Source organism: Callorhinus ursinus, unplaced genomic scaffold, assembly GCF_003265705.2.
Source record: "Callorhinus ursinus isolate GAN/ISIS: 27379988/994484 unplaced genomic scaffold, GSC_fseal_2.0 scaffold3, whole genome shotgun sequence".
Taxonomy (NCBI): Eukaryota; Metazoa; Chordata; class Mammalia; order Carnivora; family Otariidae; genus Callorhinus; species Callorhinus ursinus.
This window is the reverse complement of record NW_027397065.1, coordinates 64193710-64219612: the sequence shown is the minus strand read 5'-3', so window position 1 is coordinate 64219612 and position 25903 is coordinate 64193710. Positions and strand designations below refer to the sequence as shown.

General features: G+C 36.4%; 1 protein-coding gene across 3 annotated transcripts in view; it reads left to right on the top strand.

Moving 5' to 3' along the window:
• The window catches only part of NIPBL (NIPBL cohesin loading factor), a 201984-nt gene extending 186623 nt beyond the window's left edge, over window positions 1-15361 (top strand). Inside the window, exons 39-47 of one of the 3 annotated variants that reach the window (XM_025867377.2) lie at window positions 652-825; window positions 1227-1417; window positions 3763-3870; window positions 4354-4554; window positions 7698-7844; window positions 9598-9872; window positions 11107-11281; window positions 13481-13669; window positions 14232-15361. In XM_025867377.2, the coding sequence (XP_025723162.1) occupies window positions 652-825; window positions 1227-1417; window positions 3763-3870; window positions 4354-4554; window positions 7698-7844; window positions 9598-9872; window positions 11107-11281; window positions 13481-13669; window positions 14232-14597 (1826 nt within the window). In that variant the 3' untranslated portion in view covers window positions 14598-15361. Of the gene's footprint in view, window positions 1-651; window positions 826-1226; window positions 1418-3762; window positions 3871-4353; window positions 4555-7697; window positions 7845-9597; window positions 9873-11106; window positions 11282-13480; window positions 13711-14231 lie in introns of all 3 variants that reach the window. The other 2 variants (XM_025867379.2, XM_025867378.2) reach the window with 2 other exon arrangements.
• The last annotated feature ends 10542 nt before the right edge of the window (window positions 15362-25903 follow it).

Below are 25903 nucleotides of genomic sequence, written 5' to 3'. Positions count from 1 at the left end.
ACATGAATATTATTTTGCTACTTATTAACTTATGGTTATAAGATTCAGCATTGTGGCTTTATTATAATGCCATTTAAAAAGAAGATATCGTTAGCTCAAGTTTATTCTAGAATTATTCTGTTTCATCAAATGGATAAATATATATTATTTTTTAATAATGCCAATGTAGTACCTTCTGCTAGGGATCTAAAAAATGTTTGCAGACTTTACCTCTTAAATCCTGAAAACATCCCTTTGAGGTAGGTGGGTGGTAAATATTATTGTCCCCATTTTACAGATGGAGAATTGAGGCACAGAGAGATTATGTGACTCACCCAAGGTCACACTACAAGTCAGTGGTGGACCAGGAATAGAACCCAAGACACCTGACTCCTAATCCACTCCCCTAGCCACTAGGCCCTGCTCCCTCCTCAAGGTTTCCTCTTGTGTGAAATTCTCCTTTGAAATGCAATTTCTTGTTTTTAATTCATGGGGAAAGAAGTACCTGCTCTTATACTTCTCTGGGTAAGGCCACTAGCATATATATTCTTCCAGTCATTTTAAGTTTTAATTTTTGAAATAAGGAGCTCTTTACATAATTTATCAACATTTTCATTAAGTATTATATATAATTTTAATATGAATATGTCAGATATTTTTTTCTCTCTTTAGGATTTGCCTTTATTCAGCATCCAAGTCTAATGTTTGAGCAAGAGGTAAAAAATCTATATAATAACATTTTATCTGATAAGAACTCTTCAGTAAATTTAAAAATACAAGTGTTAAAAAACCTCCAGACCTACCTACAAGAAGAGGATACAAGGATGCAACAAGCAGATAGAGACTGTAAGTAAAAATTTATTTTTAAATTTCACAGTGTGGCTACAGTTAGGATACTCTCTGTTTTTTAATTCAGACACCTGAATTTCCTTATCTATTATATGAAGAAATTCTCTTAAAGAAGAGTCCTTAAGTCCATAGCTAGGCTTTAGGGTATTTATAAACTCCCTAAAATAGTTTTTAAAATTTGATGTATGTGCAGACATTAACATTTTGCAGGAGGATAGAGATTATAGTTCTCCTCGGGTTCTCAAAGGTGCCTGTGACAGAGACATACACACAAGAAAGATGAAGAGCCATTGAGCCAGAGTACTAGCTACAGTTTTTGTGCTTTTGGCTGTGGCCTAATTTGGTGTATTTCATAAAGTTAACATACACATTCTTAATATGTTTACTTCCTTTTATAGGGAAAAAAGTTGCAAAACAGGAAGATCTAAAGGAAATGGGTGATGTATCCTCAGGGATGAGTAGTTCCATCATGCAGCTTTACCTCAAACAGGTGCTTGAAGCATTTTTTCACACCCAATCAAGTGTACGCCACTTTGCCCTGAATGTCATTGCATTGACCCTAAACCAAGGTCTCATTCATCCAGTTCAGGTAAGTATGTTTTGCTAAAAGAGCCAAATTTGTTATCATTTGATGACATTGTGATTAGAGAATAGTAGTTCTTTATTCATCTTGTTAAATTTTTTGTCCTAAACGCTTAAGAATCCATCTCCTAGGTTGTCATTACTGTAAAATACCCATCTATTCATAATTTTGTCTCTTGAATAAATTTCCAGTTACTGTTGGTAGACTATGAACTTGTATTCAATTCTCTAAGTAGGGATGATTTGTTTTAATCCATATTGACTCTTCTCCCTAAGAACCAATAGCCTGTAATGTCAAGAGAGTTAACTGGAGTTAAGAGTATTCTGTAACTGTTAAGCAGGGTGGGTTTTAGTCCATAAAAAAGAAAATTATATTATCTAAGTTCAGTTCCTTCATCTGTAAATTGGAGGTAGCATCAACTACCTAATACCTCAAAACATTGATATGAGGACTAACTGACATAATAAAGACATATCAGTGTTACTAAGGATTAGCAACTAATGCTGATGTAGTAGTGTATATACCATCCATCTGACATGTTCAGGAGAGTACCATAGGCTATGGAAGGGAATTTATTAAATAACCATAGCCTATATCCTTTAAAAAAAATTTTTGGCTATTTGTTATAGAACTTTTCCTAAAATATGCTATAAGTGAATATGCTATGTTCTTCCCTATGTCCTGAAATAAAACACACTAATGAATATTTACCTGGTTCATGACTCAGGGTCATCATCATCAAGATCACATAATAGGTGGCTCAGTCGGTTAAGTGACTGCCTTCAGCTCAGGTCATGATCCTGGAGTCCCGGGATCGAGTTCCGCATCAGGCTCCCTGCTCAGCAGGGAGTCTGCTTCTCCCTCTGACCCTTTTCCCTCTCGTGCGCTCTCTCTCTCATTCTCTCTCTCTCAAATAAATAAAATCTTTAAAAAAAAATCACATAATAAAATGTACAATAGTATGTTGAGACTCTTGAATTTTTGAGATACTTAGGACTCTTTGCTGGTATTCTGAATGACCTTAGTTGGTTATGCTTTTTATTATTATATTTGCTTTTTTAAACTTTTGTTTTAAATTTCACACTTACAAAAATATTGCAAGAGTGTACAGCGAACTCCCTTATATTCTCTGCACCTGCATTCATTCAGCATTTGCTAACATTTTGCTACATTTATTTTATCTCTCTCTCCATAGACACACTTCTTTCTGAATCATTTGATAGTAATTTTGAGATACGACAATAATTCTTTACCTCTGAACACTTCAGCATATATATATTTTCTAAGAATGAGGACAGTCTCTTACAAAACCATAATGCAGTCATCAGCTTCAGGAGATATAACATGAATGCAATCTTACCTAATACAGTCCATTTTCAGATTTTGCCAGTTGAGCCAGTAATATTCTTTTATTTTTTAAAGGTTTTATTTTATTTTTTATGTATTTGAGAGAGAGATTGGAAATGAGGGCAGGAGCAGAGGGGAAGGGAAAAGGAGAGGGAAAGAATCTTAAGCAGACTCATCAGTGAGCATGGAGCTCATGCAGGGCTCGATCTCATGACCCTAAGATCATGACCTGAGCTGAAACCAAAAGTCAGATGCCTAACCGACTGAGCCACCCAGGTGCCCCAAGCCAGTAATATTCTTTATGGACTTTCTCCCCCAATTCAGGATTTAATCCATGATCATCCTTTTCAGTTAGTGCTGTGTTTTATTTATTTATTTTTAAGCTGTTTTTTGTTCTTTTCAGGTCTCACCACTCATTCAGATTCTTTTAACATAGTATTGGTGTTTCTTGACTTCAGAAATCCAGTGGATATTGCTATTAACAAAATACTAGCTATCAGACTGTCTGATCATGAAAGCCCTATATAAAATCAGTATTGTGGAAGAATTTATATTTTCCTAGTTTTGAATATGGAAGACAAATTACTTTGTGTTCTATGTTATCTTTACATAGCAAATTCAATCAGGCTTAAAAAATTATTGGATTATATATTTGTATTATATGTCATAATCTTAAATGGATAATCTTAGTGTAGGAGCTCTTTATGTTTAAAGAACCTTTACTTCACACTGAAATTGTTTCAGTTTCACCACATCAATATTTTTGCTGATGCTTCATTGCTTTTTTTTGCTTTAAGATAAATCTAAGGGAAGTTTAGTCATTTTTAAAAGAACACTAAGACATGACATTTATAGGAAGGCCTATAAAGCTAAATACATATATCCCAGGTATACAGTGAGTTTTAACATATGTCATGATCATATAGAGCTTTTACTACTGTGATGTCTTACAAATCTTTATTTTATTTATTTATACTAAAAGAATACCTTTATTTTTATTTTAGTGTGTACCGTATTTAATTGCTATGGGAACAGACCCGGAACCAGCTATGAGGAACAAGGCTGATCAACAACTTGTGGAAATAGACAAAAAATATGCTGGATTCATTCATGTATGTGTTTTTAAATTGTATAACCTAAATTTAATCATCTTTCTTTGGCATACCATTTCCTCGATAAATGTTCTGCCCATATTCATATTAGAATAAAATATTTTGCTTAGTATTTACTTCTAAACATGCAACTAAGTTTGTCATCCAAGGTGTTTGTTTAAGATTAACTCTTAAGATTGAGCTAGAGGTGACAGTCCAGCCAAGCATGCTGGACTAAAAATAAGGACGCATGGGTTCTAGTCCCTACTGTGTGAGCTTGGCAGTAATGGCTCTTTTGGTTCTTGATTTTTTCTTACACAAAACGAGGGTGTTGCTATAGATGATCTCTGATATTCCTTCCAGCACTTGTGTTCTGTGATTTTATTATTTTAAATAAGAAAGCCAAACAGTGGAGTTAGCTTCTGACTATAATGCTCAAAGTATATTTTTAATTTGACTCTTAACTAATTTCCATGGCAAAAATGAGACTTCTATTGATTTCAGATGAAAGCAGTGGCTGGTATGAAGATGTCTTACCAGGTACAACAGGCAATCAACACATGCCTAAAAGATCCTGTAAGGGGTTTCAGACAAGATGAGTCCTCTAGTGCTTTGTGTTCACACCTTTACTCCATGATACGTGGAAACCGCCAACACAGACGGGCCTTTCTGATTTCTTTACTCAACCTCTTTGATGACACAGCTGTAAGTATAAAAAAATTATTTTAAGAAAATGTTCTATCAGTTTTATGCCTAAAGTAGTCATCATTTTGAAAATATTACCATTTTAGTAAATAATAGTGACTGTATTAAGTATGTGTTTCTTTACATCTTCTATAGTAATTATAAGGTATATAGTCAAATTTGGAGAGGAAATTTTGCATGAGTATAAATACAGTGAGGGATAAAATGTAATTGTGTCTCCATACTGAGTGTCTTAATAAACTTTGATAACAGTTCTTTTAAGCATAATTTTAAATAAGCTCTATCACTAAACTCTCACTTTGGGGAGGATAGGTTACTTCAGTAAATAAGGTGAAATTTCACTTATTTCTGTCACACTCAAATATTGTTAGAATAACTGTTGCAGGTTTTTAGCTGCTGAGATCCTTATTTGTTCAACTTGACTTCCTTAATGAAGAGCCCACTTTTGTGTAATTACAATTTTGATCCTTTGGGTTATTGCACAAGTTGCATTGGCCAGGTCCATAAGCCAAGAAAATAGAAAGTCCTGTTCTTTAAGCTTACCTCTTAGTGTGTTCATTCATTTTACATAAATATTTATTCAGCACCTGCCATGTGCGGTAATCATTGTGCTAAGAGATGAAGATAAAATAGTAGGTAGGGCAGATGTAGTATCTGCCCACATAGAGCTTACCAGTGTGTACAGTGTGTGTGTAAAGTTGTGAAAAGAACAAAAGAAGGGGTTTTTTTTTGTTTTAATCACCTAAAAGTTGACTTTGTTATTATCCCAAAACTAGAATTTTTTTCAATAAAACAAAATTTAAATTGCCAGAATGTAGATACTTTACTAGACCTCTTTTTAAGTGCTACATGAAATTTTTTGATATGTGATCTAGCAAATAAATATTACAAGCATCTATTTCAGAAATACTTGGAATATAATTTAATCATCATCACCACCACCACCACTACCACCACCACCACCACCACCATCATCATCATATCATCATCAGTATTAAGTTTTCATTGTGTATAGGGCATCATGCTAGGAGTAGAAATGGTATGATATAGTAATCTTGCCCTCACTGATCTTACCTCCCTCCAGTTGTGGTGACAGGACACAATATAAAGGAAGTAAAATATAGTTAAGGTTAGCATATTCTGCGTGCCAGGTGGTTTGTACTATAGATACTGCTCTAGTCCTTGCGTCTCTGAGCTTCATTCCTGTGTGGTTTCATTGCCCTGCTGTCTGTCATTAGCTCAGTGTTCTGTCACCCCAGCATGTGCTATGCTAAGCTGGTAATTCAGCTGTCATAATGGAATGCTGTCTCCTGGCTATTTCCAACAAAGGATATCAGAGAAGGAACAAATCACTGAAGGCCTGGGAGATTAGATGAGATAGAAATACTGCTTAAGCCAGGGTTAAAAACATAATAAAGGTACAAAGATAAGAATGTGTGGGAAATAACGAATAGATTGTTACTTGACTGGAGCAGAAAGGTCATAATGAGGCATGGTTTATGGAGGGTCTTGTAGACAGTGAGAAACCAAAAAAAGCATTTGAATAAAGTGATGAAGACGGTGCCAAAGAGCATTTTAGGAACATGGATTTTTTAGCCTTGTGTTCACACTGGGGCTAACAAGATATTGATCTATTATGATGACAATAGGAAAGGAAAGAAGTGTTGTGAAGAAGTAATAAATGAGGCTGTGTGAGAATTGTCAAAGGATAACTGGAATATTTTTATCCTGAGCACCTGAGAAAATAATAGGATTGTTGAAAAGGAGTTGAGAAGGACATAGAAAGAGGAGTCGTCAAAGAGTTAGGAAGAGAAAACTAAGGAAGAAGAAAATTTCAAGAAGGAAAGGGTGGAGAATAATGTCTGGTGCTACTCAGACGTCAAGGAGAATAAGATATTTAAAAAAAAGAAATGGGGCAAGATTAGATGGCAGCTGTCAAGCAGTGAGGGACACAAGCTTGATTGTGATTGAAGAGTGGTGAGGAAGACATGGGAGGAGGAGCTCTAGAGTATTCTTTTAAGAAATTTGATTTTTGAAAGGAAAGAGCAATATAGGACTTTTTTATGACCAAAGTTGAAGAATTTCAGAGTTTTAAAAAGGTTTATTCAGAGTAGTCCTGAACATTTTCAGTTTTAGGGGGGAAAAAAAAAAAATATATATATATATACAAATTCGTGTTAAAACTAATAGACAAGGTGGAGTTCTGTGTCTGCATTTCCCCAACTTTAACACGTAAGTGTTGATACATATTTAAAAATAAAAAATAGAGTGTTAGCAAGTTTATTGCATCTGTCCTATGGGATTTGGTTGCTGCTGATGCTGCTGTTGGGTTTTGCGTTGTTTGCATGGCAGGATGGCGGTAGGTGAGATGGCAGGAGGGGGAATGTGTTTTGATTGCTGTATTTTCTCTTTCCTTTTTTTTTCCCCTAAGCTGTGTTTTAAAGGAATTTAAATATTAATGTGCCTTTCTGTTTATATTCATTCTGTATGATCATGAAATACTGAAAGTCTCTGCTACTTCTTTTTATAGCAACTAGTAGTAACCATAACTTTTGCCTTAAATTTGGTATGGCCCTATCAGAACGACTGATACTCTGAGTTTTGAATATGTAGGAAACGGACAAATGTTTTTTGAATACATGAACTTTGATTTTTTTTAACCCACATGTTAGTACTATGATTACTGCTTATTTTTGAGGGCAGAATAGTAACTGTGTGTAACTGATCTCCATATGGGTTAAACTCTTAGAAGCACAATGACAAATCATTATGAATTCATATGTATACTTTCTGATGTGGTATGGATTTATCATAAAGACTCCATATACTCTATAAGAAAACTTCAGGGAATCCCACTTGGGTGCACTGAAAAATTTCACCTCTTCCCTTCTTGAGGTCCATGGTATAAGTCATTATGAAATCTCTTAAAATGGGTATAAGATTATTTTATAAAATCCATTTCTGTTCCCCCTCATCCCTTTTTCTTACCTCCCTCTCCTGCTCTCTCCCTCCCTCCTCTACCCTTCTCTTTCTGAAACATTAACTGAGGTGAAAGTGCCCTCTAATATTTTTCCTAAAAAGGCTTTTTGGATGGATTTCTAGATTATCCACTAAACATGTGTACCTTTTTTTAAAATTTACAGAAAACAGAAGTGAATATGCTCTTGTATATAGCAGACAATCTAGCCTGTTTTCCATACCAGACACAGGAAGAGCCGTTGTTTATAATGCATCATATAGACATTACACTCTCAGTTTCTGGTAGTAACCTACTGCAGTCATTCAAGGAGGTAAGTTACACACATTACTATTCTTAATGCATCTGTCAGAGTGCAGGCATGCTCTTCTCACTGTTTTGTTTCCATTGTTTTTTTTGTTTTTTTTTTTTCTTTTCACAGGTAAAGTCTTTCTAAATGAATTTGTTAAAATCTGGGCAGTGTTTGAATTGGGGAGAAGAAGTGGGTTGCCATTTAATTTCTGTTAAGAAAGATCTAAAGCCATTCCATTCCAGATCATTTAAGTGGAAATATATACACACATATATATATTTATATATGGATTGTTCTTTTGATAAGCCATCCCACTTCCTTTTTTCTCTTACTTTAAGCACTGATCTCAAGTGTTTGGTGTCCATTCATATATTCATTTAAACCCCATTTTAAAGCATCTTGCTATTCTATAAATCTGGTAATACTGTAGATCACAATAGTATACTTGAAGAGATATAAATAGATAGCTTACTTATAAGGAAAAACAAAATGTATAATACTATTGATTTCCTTATCCCTGAGCACCAGCATCATAATGGAACTGGCATACTGTGTGCCCAAAATCTTTACCGTGTTTATTATAAACCTTATGTCTTCTCTTACGGTTTTTAGGAGGAAATGTAATTGGTTTCATTTGTAATAGCACCTGGTATAGCACTTGAACACCTAGTAGGCACTCAGTAAATTATTTAAAAATTAATTGGAATATTTTATGTGCCTGATGATACAGGTAGATCTCATTTTACAAAATTATTGTGCTCAGAACTCCCCCTGATCACACTAGTAAATCAGGGAGATTATTATAACACCCAAGGGTTGGAATTATAGAGGCAACTAAACCCTTGTTGCTTGAAATGTGCACCATGACCCAGCAGCACTGGCCTCGCTTGAGATCTTGTTAGAACTACAGAACCCCAGGTCCCACCCTAGACCTGCTGAAACAGTCTGTATTTTTTTTAATAGAATCCCTAGGTGCCCCTTAAAGTTTGAGAAGTTAATAATTTCCCAGAAACTTTAGTCATCATGTTATCTTATTTTACTTCACTTACTGTTGTGGATATACTTGTAAATGTTTCTCCAGTTTTATTTCTTCGTTAACAGTAATAATTGCTTTGTAATCTGGTCTTTTCCCTCTCTTAAATCCAGCTGACTTTATTTCTTTTTAAGAGCTAACAGTTTCATAAAGTACCAAGAAAAACAAACAAACAAAGAACCCACAGAATTTAACTAATTTAAGAAAAGTTGCATATTCTCTTAAAAGGGAGAGTTTGATAGAAGTTGGTGTGTTCAAGCCTATTATATTCTCTTCAGTTAGATTATATTTAGCACTGTTTTTTTTTTTTTTTAAATAATCTCTCCGCCCAGTGTGGGGCTCAAACTCATGATCCTGAGATCAAGAGTCACATGCTTTACTGACTGAGCCAGCCAGGCGCTTAAATTAAGCGCCCTTACTTAAATTATAATTACTGTCTTTTCTCTGTAGTGATTTACCTATGTACCAAATCGATACTTTTATAACTAATTTATCTTTCATTTCTATCCTATAACAAAATTGTTTCCCTTTGATATTTCAGAAGGGCTTTTGGGGAGGGGGCATCAGAGCAATGGATTACATATGATTTTGTTTAGTCTTGGAACCTAATTGTTTATGGAAAGTCAGAAGGTTTCAATATAAAATATTAATTTAGAGATGCTTTTTGAAGCTTGTGAATAGAACATAATTATTTATTAGTGGTATTTTGTTACTATTTTTCCTTTTTTTCCCCCCCCCCAGTCAATGGTAAAAGACAAAAGGAAAGAGAGAAAATCATCACCTAGTAAGGAAAATGAATCAAGTGAGAGTGAAGAAGAAGTTTCCAGGCCTCGGAAGTCCCGAAAACGTGTAGATTCAGATTCAGATTCAGATTCAGAAGATGATATAAATTCAGTGATGAAATGTTTGCCAGAGAATTCAGCTCCTTTAATTGAATTTGCAAATGTCTCCCAGGGTATTTTATTGCTTCTGATGTTAAAACAACATTTGAAGAATCTCTGTGGATTTTCTGATAGGTAAGGTTACATAAGCAGTGAGAGAAAAAACTTTACCCTGTTCAAATTATAAAGAAATATGAAACCCAGTTTTGATTGCATGTTTACTTTCATATTAAAAATGTCCCTTCTAAAGAAGGAGTTTGTTCCTTTTTGCTGCTGTATAGTATTTTTTGTGTAACATACCACAATTTGTGTGCTGTTTGGAGAGGAAAAACATTCCCTAGTTGTATTATAAGTGAAAGGACTTACTTTGTTGATTTCCTTAAATTGATCTTATTAGAGAATTAAGCTAATCTTAAAATAGATTGCAAATTTAAGTTTTTAAAGAGCTATGAATAAAGAATAGATGCAGACCAACTAGGCTGAGCTCCAGTAGAACCCAAATAGTCTTTAATGTACTCTATAACGGATAGGAAAGTGCTGATTGTTGTGAATGCCCTATAATTTTACCCATGACTGGTCACTATAGGTATCTTTTTTCTGCCTATACCCATGAAACTTTGGTCATTTTTCATATTCATGAAAACCTTACACTAGGAATCACAAAGTCAAATGGTCTTAGGGGACAGATCATGAAACAGAGTAAAGTAGATTTGGTAGAAATTCACTGGCAAACTGGAAAGAGAGTGTTTTATTTAAAGGGCTCAGGTATTACTCAGATGTTCATCAGTTTGTCACCATGGAAGAGGGTGAGCATGATGTGGCCAGGAGCTTCCACTTTTTCAAGAGAAGCTAGATAATCCAGGTTTTTATGAGAAATATTTTGATGTTAAATGTTGGCAACTAGTTCAAAATAATGTAAAACCCTGTAAGGTCTTGGAGTGGTGCTAGGGAGTTGAGAAGATTTTAAAGCCAGAGTTGTTAATAATATGAGACAGGTTTGTAAACATTCAGGCTGCTGTGTAGACGATGAATAGTTGGAGGGCAAAAAAGTGGAGGTAAAGCAGTATTTATTTTGAAACTGTTTTGCAGTCAGAATCATGGTATTCAAAAACAGACATGAGAAATTACTTGCATTTAAATAATGCCTCTATTCAAAACAAATACTGATGGAAACAAGAGGATATTATTCTTTTTAATCTTTTCCTTTATGTCTTTACATCCCTTTTTTAATTATTTTTGTGTAGAAGTACACGGTTGAAATCTGTGTGACAAAAATTTTAATTATTAGTAAATGATGTTTAACTACAATCACTTAAATATAAATGCCTGAAAAATTTTTAAAGTTAATGACTTTGTTTTCCCAAAACAGTAAAATTCAGAAATACTCTCCATCTGAATCTGCGAAAGTATATGATAAAGCGATAAACCGAAAAACAGGAGTTCATTTTCATCCCAAACAAACACTGGACTTCCTGCGGAGTGATATGGCTAATTCCAAAATCACTGAAGATGTGAAGAGGAGTATAGTAAAACAGTATCTAGATGTGAGTAGTGAAACCAAAATACATTTCCTTCTAATAATACTTTTTTGAAAAGTAAATTCTTTGGGGAGAGATGGCTCTCTCCCTTACATGGAAGCTTCATGAACTATCAGGATTATTTTTCTCTGTGTGGTTTTAATGAGTTACTTGAAGCTTGCCTTTCCCATTTCACCCCCTTGCATCATATTTTGTCTTAGAAAATGCCAGGCCACCACTCACGTTATTTTAGTGAGAATGAGCGTTTGTAGGCAAGTTTCAGGGAAAAGCCATGCCCACATATGTATTTCTTTTTTAATTCAGTAGATTACATGGTTTATAGTTCACAAAAGCAAAAATCAGGAAAAGTCATCCTCCTGCCCTCTTCAGCCATTCTGTTGCTCTCCTTCCTGGCAACCAGTATTACTGCTTTTTCATGCATTCTTACAGAAGTGTATACAGGTTTATATACTTGTATATATCTTACATATACACTCAGTTAACATACTGTGAGAGTGTGTATGTATAAAATGAGCTTTTTAAATGTCTTTAAGAATAGGCAAATTCATAGAGACAGAAAATGGAATAGAGGTTACCAGAGGCTTGGGGGGGTGGGGGAAGGAATGGGGAGCTGTTGTTTTATTTTGTTTGTTTGTTTGTTTTTTGTTTTTTAAAGATTTTATTTATTTATTCATGAGAGACAGAGAGAGAGAGAGAGAGAGAGAGAGGCAGAGGGAGAAGCAGGCTCCCAAGGAGCAGGGAGCCCGATGCGGGACTCGATCCCAGGACCCTGGGATCATGACCTGAGCCGAAGGCAGATGCTTAACCATCTGAGCCACCCAGGTGCCCGGGGAGCTGTTGTTTTAATAGATACAGAATGAGTTTCTGTTTGAGATGATAAAGTTCTGGAAATGATGATGATGATGATTACACAACAGTGTGAATATACTTAATTGCAGTGAATTGAACACTTTAAAATCATTAGAATGGTGAGTTTTACGTATATTTTACCACAGGAAAGTTTTATGTTTAAAAACATGGGGGGGTGGGGTTTGAGATTGTCCCTAAAAATAAAAATAATTTTTTATTTTAATCTACTTAAAGCAACTAGCTGAACATAACTAATAATATTTTTGACCAAGAATGAAACCTACACAGGGGCACCTGGGTGGCTCGGTCAGTTAAGTGTCCGACTCTCGGTTACCGCTCAGGTCATGATCTCCCTATCAGGAGATAGAGTCCCACTTTGGCATTCTGCTCCCTGCTCAGCAGGGAATCTGCTTCCCCTCTTCCCTCTTTCCCCCTCCCCCATCCCCTGCTCACACACTCTCTCCCTCCTCCTTCCCTCCCTCTCTCCCTTGCTCTCTAAAAATATTTTTTTAACATTTTTTTATTTTTTTTAAAGATTTTATTTATTTATTCATGAGAGACAGAGAGAGTGAGAGAGGCAGAGGGAGAAGCAGGCTCCCAAGGAGCAGGGAGCCCAATGCAGGACTCAATCCCAGGACTCTGCGATCATGACCTGAGCCGAAGGCAGACGCTTAACCATCTGAGCCCCCCAGGCGCCCTAAAAATAATTTTTTTTAAATAATGAAACCTACACGTGTTTTTCATATTATTCATTGACTGCAAACCTTATACTCTAAAGCTGAAAATTATTTTAGTTCTCTTTTTAAATTTTTTAACATCCTTTTCTTCCTCTTGTATCTTCCTCTACCCCCTTGGCAGAGGGCACAGGGGATAGAGAACTTGAAAGATGCCTAACAGTAATTAATTATTAATCATCTGGTTACTTGATGACTTGGGCCAGGGTCAACAACCTCCATCTTACAGGCCAAATCTGGCCCCTGCTGCCTGTTTATTTTTTTTTTTAATTCTTTTCCCCACTGCCAATTTAAATAAAGTTTTATTGAAACAGCCATGCCCATTCATTTATGTATTGTCTCCAGCTGCTTTCACACTACCATGGCAGAGTTATGGAGTTATGACAGAGACCATATGGCCTACAAAGCTGAAAATATTTACTCTCTGGCTCTTTATAGAAAAGATTTGTCAGGCCCTGTCTTGGGCAGTAGCAAAAATCTATTTAGCTTCTAAACTAGTACCCACACGCAACTACTGCCTAGAAAACATTTAGGAAAAAACTTAAACAGGAAACATTTAGGGATTTAACAGGCTTCTTTAAGATGATTTACTTAACTCTAAATTCATATCTGATTTTTGTAGTTCAAACTTCTCATGGAACATCTGGACCCTGATGAAGAGGAGGAAGAAGGGGAGGTGTCAGCTAGTACAAATGCTCGGAACAAAGCAATTACCTCGCTGCTTGGAGGAGGCAGCCCTAAAAATAATGCAGCTGCAGAGACAGAAGATGATGAAAGTGATGGGGAGGATAGAGGAGGAGGCACTTCAGGGGTGAGGCGGAGGAGGAGTCAACGTATTTCGCAGCGTATTACGTAAAATGATTTTTATGTGCTTATATATGTCAGTCTATTAAATGTACACCAAGTAATGTAATACTTATGAGAGAAAACATTTTGTAGATAGAGATTCTCTACTTAACCATTTATACATCCTTTTGTAGAAAGTTTAACATAAAAGACAATAAAAAAGAAAAAAACAGAAATGAGACTTATCCAGCATAAAGGGTTATTAATTTTTCTTTGGATTGTATTAATGTGTGTTATCCTTTTTTATTGTTGCTAAGTTTTATGTAGCTTTATGGTTCATATGTATATATAATTTTATATATCAATAAGAGTAAAGACACGGGTACAAATTAAGAGTTATATGGTTTTACAAGTATATGTTAACCCCTTGGCGCTGGCGGTCACGGTGCGTCTCATTGCCGGCAATGGAAGTGTGCTGGGAAATCCCAACTCCCGGCGTCAAGGGATTAAAAGCAATAAAAACAAAAATTTCACTAAAATTCTTTTGTGTAACACTTCGTCTTTTTTCCCCCCTCCCAATGTTTTAGTCATTGAGAAGGTCAAAACGAAATTCAGACTCTACGGAGTTGGCAGCACAGATGAATGAAAGTGTTGACGTCATGGATGTCATCGCTATTTGCTGTCCAAAGTACAAAGATCGACCACAAATTGCAAGAGTAGTACAGAAAACCAGCAATGGCTTCAGTGTTCAGTGGATGGCAGGCTCCTACAGTGGCTCCTGGACTGAGGCTAAGCGCCGTGATGGCCGCAAACTGGTGCCTTGGGTAGACACTATTAAAGAGTCAGACATTATTTACAAAAAAATTGCTCTAACGAGTGCTAATAAGCTGACTAATAAAGTTGTTCAGACTTTACGATCCCTGTATGCCGCCAAGGATGGGACTTCCAGCTAATGAATTTGTACATGCAGCCAAATTTACAGGAATTTTTTTAAAAGGCAGAAAAACTTGAAATATCAACATTCTGGCAAAAAAACAAAAAAAAATCAGTTTTATGAAGAGTAAGAATGGAACCTGGGATGCAGGAACAAGAGAAGGAAATGTTGGGCAAACATTTTTGTGGGAGCTCCCTTCGCTGTTGTGCAGCAGAAACAGATTCTCAGTTCATTTCTACTCCCACTGTATTATAGTTTAACAAAAATTGTTTATATCTTGGAAAAAAAAACTTTCTGTTTAAAAAATAAACAAGTGAATGTTGGAAATTAGTCTGTTAATGTTCTTAATAAAGTGTTCTTGGAGTTTAACCTAGCAGCGGATGGCTTTCTTTAGCTTAGCCCAGTTTCCAGGGAAGCATTGTTTTTTCCAGGCTGTAAAATGGCAGAATCTCCTGGATATATAATTTATTCTGTTGAAAAAAAAAAAAAAAAAGCATGCAGTATCTATGACCTATCTGCAGAAGGAGTTTTTGTAAATGTAGATTTTGATGTATTAGGTCACCCTGAAAACAATACAAGAAAAGGGATCCCCAGGCAATCTGGTGGAGCGAATACTGCAATAAATTTTTTTACTTCTCTTTGTTACTTGTCTGTTTCCATTTGAATTTCTTATTGTAAAGATCTGTTTAAATCCATTTATATTATTTTGCAGTCTTTTATGTAAAATTTATTATATCACTGGTTTTCAAAGCAAAACATAAAATATTGTTTATACAGTTTGTATAGGCTGACTTCTGAATAATTGGTATCTATTATTTTCATTCCCATAAGAGGGTGTAAACAATTAACTCCAGGGTTTTATTGTATCCTGCAATATTTAGTATTAACTATATATGATTTAGCACTGTGCCAAACACATTTTCAAGAGTACATTTTGATATAAAAAGAAACTATAGTTTATTCCTTGTATGCTTCAATTTCTTTCTAGTGATGTTATGATGGTAATATTTATTTTTAAACCTCGGGAAAAGCTAACAATCATGCTATTTTGGGAAACTAGCATTTCTCTTAGTTAAAATTATGCCGTGTGTTATTTTAGAGATAGAGTTGAGTATGACACTTCGTAATTACATTACATTTTTCACAAGTTATTTTTTAACGCGGAAAAAGGAGTAATTTTACTAGTTGAGATGTTTATTCATTTTCTATTCTGAACATTTTATACCTCTTTGGGGAGCGGTTGTTTGTTACTACAAATGGGGAGAGTGGGGTATTTAATCATTTGATCTGCATAGTTGATGCTCAGAAATAGTAATGCCTAAAATTACAGGGGAGAAGGTCTGTTTCAAATTTAAGTTTTTAAACAATGTGTACTTATTTTTAAGTTCATTTTTAAAAGTTGACCTCTTTAGAATGTTAAGTTTTATGAAATTGGCCAATAAATGAAAATACTCAATTTGTGAGGAAGAGTGACATTGCCACAAAATACCTTTTTGTGAACACCTATTAAACCACAATGAAAATAACTTTTCAGGATCTATTTCCTATGTGGAATTCTTTCAGAACATTTTCTTGAAGGAAATGTTTTCCAACTCTTCTTCTTCCTCTGCTTAGTTGCCTGTTTCCACTTCCTTTTTACTGTGAACTCTAGAACAAAACCAGATTGGGTTTCCCCCCCCTGGGAGTATGTTTAATCAGCAAAGGACTTGAGGTAGCTTATGAAAACAACAGTGATTTATCAAAAAGAGTAAAATACTAATAATTAGAAAAAAATATAAGAATATAAAGTGTAGCCTGTAGAATACTAAAGAATAAAGATGTGGTTTTTAAAAAAAACCAATTTTGAATGCTCTGAGCCTGACAATCAATCATGCGTGCTATTATTTAATTCTTAGAAAAACTCTGCTAATTAAATGTTATCCCCATTTTATAGATAAGGAAAACTGAGTCAGCTATTTCCTTATAAATATATAATAGGGATTTAAATTTGAAGTTGAAATAATTGTCTCACTATTCTAAGCTAATTGAACATCAAGCATTAAAGGAAATGATCCTTACTGAAAGTAAACTAGTTCCTAAAGGATACTTAATGTGTATGTATATATTTGGGGATCCTATTTAGAGTGTGCTTTAGGGGGTAGGTGCACAGTAGTTAAGGCTTCCATTGCCTCATGAATTGCTGTGTTTAGGAATTTCCCATATATTCTAAGCTCCAGTATTTTAACTATTAATTATAAGCCAAATGTTGGTATAACTTACAAGCCTGAACCCTTAAAATATACAAACCAAAGTTTTCAAAAAGTAGATTCCTCAGATAACGAATTTTTTTAGGTCTTAACAGTAAAATAAGTTAAGGCCTTGACAGTCAAATCTACAAAACCAAACTTTCCAAATATGTTAAGGACTTGCAAAGTTCAGTCTTAATCTATAGTTTGTTGATACTGTAATATGCCAAATCATATTTTATTTACTTGTATTGAAAAGAAGAAATGTTATATTTGATTTTAAAAAATACCAAGTACCTCTTCATTTTAATATATTAATGTAAAATTTTTTATTTATTTAAATCATTTTTTACTATTTTGACAAAGAATGGCTAATTTTAAAAACTCCACACCAAAATACATATGCAGAAAACAATTCCGTAATCTCTAGTAGAAGAAATTCTGAACTTTTAAAAAATAATATGTAGCTTACTTTGTTGATATGTTGAATATTTGAATTGTTAGCAGGTAACTGAAGCACACAGGCAATTACTGACGACTGTAGTCTGTCCATGAAGACAGGTAAGTCCAGCTTTTCTGTCCAATGTAGATTTCATGAGCAGTGAGCAAAGTTGTCATACAGTCATTTAGAAAGTGAACTTGACCAGGAGGGTGTATGGTTTTCTTCCCGCTCACACCACTTCTGGTTGCACAAAGAGCTCATCTTGGTCACTAGTGCAGCACCCAGGTGGTCTGCATCTCCAAAATACTGATATAAACTGGAATTAAGGTTACTTTTGCAAATAAAAAACCCATCAGATCATTTGAAATGATCATGTAATTTCAAACACTTGATATTAGATTTTGCTCTACAAAAATCCTACTTGTTTGAACCTTTTGCTGTTTGCCTTGCTCATTTTAAAACTCCTGTTTGTTTAACCCCTTGGCTAATTTTTGTCATAGGAAGCATATTATTCATTACACAGGTTGGTGTAAATGTTTTTATTTGAAGATTTCCCTAAATGCACTTCTTGTCCTTTTGGTCCTAAGAAACAGTTGAATATAAATTTGGTATGATAGGTCACTGATGAACAAATTCCAGTTTGCATAGTTTTGTTGACCAAGTGGTCATAAAATCCCTGTGTGTTTGTGTGGTAATTGAATACCACCAACCCACGCTTCTTTTGTGAGATTCCACTTGTGTATGGCATCGTCATTGACAGTGTTGTAATATGCACACCATTTTTTTTCTCATCAGGATTTTTTTAATTTTAATTTTTTGCTAGAGAATCACCACATACGCATCACTCAGTTTCAGGCTTTCTGAATTCTGACCAAGCTTATATCACCTATACTTCATATACTCACCTCCTTCATATTTTTCTGAAGCTTCACAGATATGTCATTTCGTCTATAAATACATCATCTTTAATATTAATTCTCCTTGACATGAAATATCCAGTAAGTTCAAATTTTCAATCTTCTCAAAATATCTTTTTTAGTTTTAGGTCTTTATAGATTTCTTCATCTGACTTTTATTTACAATTTTTTTATGAAGAAACTGAGTCATTTGTCCTTGGGTTCTTAAAGAAATAGTTAATTCTAAATAGAGGAACAACAGTAATTTTCTGGTTTGTAATCCTTTTTTTTATCTGAGTTTATCATGGGTTTGAGAGACATTGTCTCTTCCAAACTCATATGTATGATTCTTAAGCCTGCATAACCCCAACAGGGGTGCCATAACAGAGAATGAAGTAAGGAGTAGATCCAGCTTTAAGAAAGATGGTGATAAGCCTTTAATCCTTTAAATTTTAGTTGGCAAATGCCAACCAGGCAATTAGAGATGAACTAAAGGAAACAGAAGCTTAAAGAGATAACAGAAGATGCCCTATGATTCAAGTTCCCCGTGTTAGTCAGAAATACTGCTATCTACTGCTTGAAATAAGTGGACGATAGGTTGTGATTATTTTATTATATAGTTTATAGGCATTGCAGTTTTTGCTGAATGTAATTTTGGCTCTATGTATTTGTGGCTTTTTTTGGTCCTTAATCTGAGTCATTTAGAACCTTAGAAATTAAAAGTTACTTTGTGCTACCTTGTCATCTAGTTCTACTGTATTCACCCTTTTTTTCTGCAATAAATGGCAGTAAGTTTGTCTTTTTTTTTTTTTTAAGATTTTATTTATTTATTCATGAGAGACGGGGGGGGAGAGAGAGAGAGAGAGAAGCAGAGGGAGAAGCAGGCTCCCAAGGAGCAGGGAGCCCGATGCGGGGCTCGATCCCAGGACCTCAGGATCATGACCTGAGCCGAAGGCAGATGCTTAACCATCTGAGCCACCCAGGCGCCCAGTAAGTTTGTCTTCATAACTTGCCTAAAATTGTAATTTAGGCCTAACCTTGCTAGAGTTACAGCATAAAACAAATAACAGGAAAAAGTAATTATAATGTAACTGTCATAAAACCTAAACTGATAATAGATATCCACGTTCCATAGTTTTAAAAAACAGAATCGTACAATATGAGGGATCTGAGAAACCATTTAACCCAGATGTTCTTAACCACTTTGGAATTCATGAGCCTCTTTTAAGTATCTAATGAAAGCCATGAAATCTCTACTTAGTTGAACAGAATTGTGCATACAATTTCAAGGGATTCATGGTCACTCCCACCCCAATGACATGTATGATCTGCCTTGGAAATCCATGAACTATATGTTAAGAGAAATTGAGGCTCAAATAGGTGAACTATATGAACAAGCTACCGTTGACCCCTGAACAATACAGGGTTTGAACTGTGTGGGTCCCTTAATATGCAGATACTTAACTGTATTGTCCTTAAGATTTTCTTAATATTTTTCTCTCTAGCTTCATTGTAAGAATACAGTATATAATACATATAACACAAAAACATACTAATTGACCATTAATGTTATCAGTAATAGATTTCTGGTCAACTGTAGGCTATTAGTAGCTAAGTTTTGAGTCAAAAGTTGCACACACCTGTGTGTGGGGCCAGGGGGGGGGGTCAGTGTCCTGAATGCTGCATTGTGCAAGGGGTCACCTGTACATACCTACATAGTACCAAGAGCCAAGAGCAATCCTTGGGGTCCTTACCTCTCAGATGAGTTGTTCTTACAGGGAAGATTCATCTGGAAAGCCCTTATTCAGTCACCTGTAAGAACTGAATGTAGACAACTTAATGACTAAATGTGGATTTTTTATTTATACCTTTTCAAAAGATCCTCTTTATAGTCTCAGATTTTGAGATGCCTACCATCCTGTTAGATAAATAGAGAAGGTAAAATGTGACATTCTCTGTGTGTTCTGTTGTTATTTTAGTTATCTATATTACCTGGGCTGATGTAGAAGACTAAAACTTGGATTGGCAAAAAGTATTAACTTTGAATTCAGAACACAGTCTGAAGCCATGTGTTACTGAAATAATTGTCATATGAAGTTTGGTAAATGAAATCACTTAGCATGTTATGTGGGAGCTTATTTAAAGAAGTCCATAATTGGGGCATTTGGCTGGCTCAGAAGTTAGAGCATGTGACTTGATCTCAGGGTCATGAGTTTGAGCCTCATGTTGAACAAAGATTGCTTTTTTAAAAATCCGTAATTATCTTTTGTGCATATTTGGATCATCAAAATGTTTGATGTAGCTGGGACATAGGGGATGGAATTCTGAAAGTGTAGGTAGCACTGGGTGGGTGTGAGGAGTACAGCATCAAAAGATGAAGCTATAGAAAGTAAGAGCTAAGTATACACTTTCTGGAACTTAAATTTTAATGTGTAGGCATTGGGAAGCACTTTAAGCAAGGGATTAGTGAAAGCTCACTCTGGCTGCTACATAGACGGATAGATTTGAGAGTGTCAAGAAGCGGATACTAATGCAGTTGTCTCAGAGATGGTGCGAGCCTGCTCGAGGATGATGATAGTAGTAGGGTAAGAAGATCAGAGAGACTGCAGATGTATTTAGGAAATAAAAATAGCAGGATTTGACAGTTGATTGAGGTCAAGGAAGACAGAGGCATCAAGGACAGCTATCAGGTTTCTCTACTTTTGATAACAAGGTTTAAACATGTTGGAAGTGAGTATCTCTGGGATGTTCAGGTGATTTCCAGAAAGTGAGAACCTGACACCTTCAGTGGAGAACTTCGGGCTGAGGCTGCATTTGGGACTCCTCAGCATGTAAGCTGTTGAGTGAGTGGCATAGAGCCAAAGGAAGGACCTTGGAGACTACCGACATTTAAGATGCAACAGGAGGACAATGAGTTTGTGGAGGAGACAGAAGAAATGATTAGAGGAGGATGGGAAGAATCCAGGAACCAGTGGTTAGAGAGTTTCAAGAAGGACAGAGAGAGGAACATGGGAAATGCAGCGGTAAGATCAAGACTGAAAAGTTCTTGATCCTGCCATTCAGACTGTAGAGTAACCTTGAGGGAGAGTAGTTTTAGAAAGAATGAGAGCAAAGTCAATTACTTTGAGAAACGAATGAATGGGAATCTTGTCAGGAAGAGTGGCCAGGCAGGAAAGAGACAACGAGTACTGAAATGCTGAGTAGTGAAGCTGGATAATCAAGGGCCTGACAAGCCACATTTCAAGAGTTTTGTTGGATTTAACTAGGTATAATATACCTGGGGTTGTAGTTCAGAAGGATCCCTCACTGGCCACATTGTGGGGAACTGTGATGATGCCAAAATGCATGATTGTGTTATTTCCAGCAGGGCCAGCTGCACAACGAAGGTGGTGATTTGTCTCTGAGCCAGGATTGGGAATTGGGGGAAGGGAGGATAATTGAGCTAGATTAGAGAAAAGGGAGGGATCAAGGTTCAGAGGCCTCCATGAAGTGGAAAAGCAAGTGTAATGGGAGTAGCAGAAATGGAATAATGGCGTGATAAAGTCAGAGGAAGGAACATGTGAGGTTTCTGATGTAGGATGGTTCTGGAAACGAGTGTAAGAGTGCGACCATAGGAATGAATTAGTCAAGTGAAGAGGTGATGTTTGGCATTGGAGAGACCAAGAAGCCCCAGCTACATACTGCACTCCTTTCCTCTGCTTAAAACAGATCTTTCTTTCCTGTCATACTAACGATATGTCTTGGGGATCACTTGGTACTGACACTGGTTATTAGTTTCTGCAAATTTAATCATTTGACAAGTATTTGCTGAGTGCTTACTATGAACAGTGAACTGTGCTGGACCAGTAGCAATGTTTGTGTTCCGGTGGGAGAGATGGGAAATGAACCAGAAAGTACACAATTATGCAGTTATTAAGTAACAAAATCCATGAGAGTATGTGGCACTGAAGTAGTCTGGAGGGCTGGGGGAGATGAGAAAGGCTTCCTTCTCCAAGTGAAACTAATCAGTCCTCAGATAAAGCCTGACATGTAATAGCTGTAACAGATACCAACTAATGTTGGTTGAACCATTAAGAAATGGGAAATAATTTTTAATTGCTCCCAGCAGTTCATTCCTTTAAGGACATGATGGTTGAGGTCTGAACTCTAAGGGGAAAGAAAAAGATGGAGGAAAGGGATGCAAGGAGAATCCCAAATTGATGGCACAACCTATGAAGCTTCAGGGTCCCCGGGGATGGCAGAGAACAAGACAGAGCAGAACGAAGCTGATGATGTAGATGGGTCAAATCATGCTTTTTGTTGACCAAACCATGTTAAGGACATCCTAAGAGCAAATGGAAGCCATTAAAGAAATGAAGATGGGTGGGAGTAGAATTGGGATTTACATTTGTGAAATCAGAGTTGAATTTTTAAAAGCCCACTGTCTACAATGTATACAGTGATTGGAGGAGGCCTTAAGGTCCATGTGAAAGACAATGCTAACTTGGGTGGGGGTGGCAGTGGCGGGAGGAGAAAAGTGGCCTCATTTGTAAAACTGGTTAAGATGATTACAGTGGACACATAGCTTTGGTTGGATATTGTTTAAATTGTAATAAGGAGAGAACAGGTGTGAATTAGGCAGATGCGGTAAGACAATCCTCCCTGGGTAGGTACCACACAGAAGACAACTTGACTTACACTGGATTCATCTGGAGGACAGCCCATGAGGAATAACCATGATTTGAAGTGAGGAAAGGAATCAAAGGATGTGACATTATCCAAAAAGGAGAAAAGAAGCCTTGGTGGGTTTCTGCATAGCTTGTAACTGTCAGCTGAATCTTTAAAATCCCACCTTTTATACACAGTAATCCCAAGATAAAAGTTTTAAAGAGGCTTTTAATGCAATAATACAGTTTCTATTATTTACTGGTTTAATTTTTCTAATGAAATTTAAAGAAATAATCCCTTGTTCATAAAGGCAACAACTTCGAAGTCTTTGAGCTCTTTCTTTGCGTAGTTATATTTCTAAAGAATGTACTGTTACAATTTATTAATTCTGGACTATGTGTTATGACCTATTAACTTTTTTATGAAAGATGTGGACTTAGTTCTTAGGCTCTGCCCCTCTCCTCCCAATATGGATATCACTATATTTAATGAGCATTTATGTAATAGAAAACTATGTAAATATTGTTCAGTCAGAGTGAGCATTTAGTGTACCAGATGAATGTTTCCTTTCTTGTATACTCATTTCCCTTTAGTGAAATTGCTTTGCTTTTCACTCACAGAAGTTCCACATAGTAATCTGTGTAATTCTTTGAGTGCTCTGTTGTATCATTCGAGTCTCCCACACCCCAGCCATGTTCCCCCATCAAGAAAGTCCTTCCTCTAGCCGTCCGAACCAGCATGGACTGATTTTCCAGGACTGCTCCAAAGCTGTTGTACCAGACTCTTCCTACCCCCTCTTTTGGTTGGATTCAGAACCTGTGTCTGGAATCCATGCCTTCTTCCTTTTTGCCAAAAAATGTTCCGTTTGCTTGAGCATAGCCTGCCATAGCTTCCTAAGAATGGACACATAGGGACAAACTTGCTGAGTCATTAGTTGTCTGAAAATGTCTTTACTCTCACCTTGTAATTGATTGACAGCTGGGTCTAGAATTCTGAACTGAAATTTTTCCCTTTGAAATCATTTTCATCATGTAGCCTGTGCTGTTGCTGTTAAGAGGGCTGATACCATGCTATTATTCCTTTGTATACAACTTGTGTTGTCCCTCTCTAGAAGTTTTAAGGATATTTTATGTATTTCCCATATTTTAAAATTTCACCATGATGTCCCTTAAGGGATCTATTTAAAATTCATTTTGCAGGGCACATACAGACTTTTAATCATTTAAATCTGTGTCCTAGGCTATGGAGAATTTTTGTAATTTCTTCCCCTTTAGTTTCTTTTTTCTTTTAAGCAGGCTGGATGCCCAGTGTGGGACTTGAACCTATGACCCTGAGATCATGCTCTATGGACTGAGCCAGTCAGGTGCCCCACCCCCTTTTAGTTTCTTTCGTCTCTCTCTGTAGTTTCTCTTAGGTAATCTTCCTGGACTGATCTTCTCAGTTGTTGTTGTTTTTAAGATTTTATTTATTTATTAGGGAGAGAGCAAGGGGAGGGGCAGAGGGAGAAGGAGAGAGAAAATCTCAGACTCCCCATAGAGCCTGATGCGAGGCTCCATCTCACAACCCTGAGATCATGACCCAAGCGGACATCAAGAGTTGGGTGCCTCACCGACTGTGCCACCCAGGCACCCCTTCTCAGTTGTTTTTTGCCCACTTGGGGGAGTGGCGTCTTTTGGCTCTTTGAAAGTTTTTCAACTTTATCTTTTAACTCTTCCATGACATTTTTTATTTCAGCGTATTTTAAAATTTCAAAGAGTTTCTTCTTGTTCTCTGGTTGTTCCTCTCGTACAGTAACTTATTTTATGAATGCAGTATCTCCTCATATCTTAAATATTAAATTTTTCTTAAAAAGCAGATTTCTCACTTGGCATTTGGAGGCCTCAAGTCACAGCCAATGTCCAGATTTAAGGAGGATGATAAATCACCATTCTCACTCCTTTAAGTTCTGATTAGAATTATAAACCAGCCTCTGAAAGATGGAGGTAAAATTAACAGCTTTTTGTCAGTAGAGCCAGCGTAAAGAAATACGGTAGCTGGACCTGCAACCACAACCGGCCGTGCTGCCATCGGCCCCAAATCTAGACCTTGAGATCCGGCTACCGTGTGGTGTTTTGCAAGGTAAATACTTAATCTGCTCAGCCTACTGAAGGAGACATTGCTGCCCGTCACTCAAAAGCACCAAGAACAGGGACAGAGAGAATGAAGTCACAAATACACCTGTTGGGTTTTTTTTTTTAAGTTTATTTGTTTTTAGTAATGTCTACACCCAACATAGGTCTCAAACTCACGACCCCAAGATCAATAGTCTTGTGCTCTTTTTTTTTTATTTTTTTATTGTTATGTTAATCACCATATATTACATAATTTGTTTTGGTGTACTGTTCCATGATTCATTGTTTGTTCATAACACCCAGTGCTCCATGCAGAACGTGCCCTCCTCAATACCCATCACCAAGCTAACCCATCCCCCCACTTTTTTTTTTTTTTAAAGATTTTATTTATTTGACAGAGAGAGAGAGATAGCGAGAGCAGGAGCACAAGCAGGGGGAGTGGGAGAGGGAGAAGCAGGCCTCCCGCCGAGCAGGGAGCCCGATGCGGGGCTCGATCCCAGGACCCTGGGATCATGACCTGAGCCGAAGGCAGACGCTTAACGACTGAGCCACCCAGGCGCCCCAATAGTCTTGTGCTCTTCTGATTGGGGCAGCCAGGTGTCCCACAAATGTACACTTTTTCCTTAAAGGTTTTATTTTTTTAAGTAATCTCTACACCCAATGTGAGGCTTAAACTTACAACCCCGAGATCAAGAGTCACACGCTCCACTGACTGAGCCAGCCGGGTGGCCCTTCACTTAGTTTTTAATTCATGTATGGCACTCATTTTAAACATGGGAATTGATGTTGAACTCTGGACATTAACCAATCAGGAATAAAAATCCTCTTTATTAGCAGAAACAACCTCATGGAAATGTAAGAATAGGGTTTCCTCTGTCACATAGTTTTCTGATTTGTTCTAAAAAACCATTTCTTTTAGGGGTGCCTAGTTGGCTCAGTCTATAGAGCCCTACATTAGGTGTAGAGATTACATAAAAATAAATAAGCCACATTTATTTCCTACA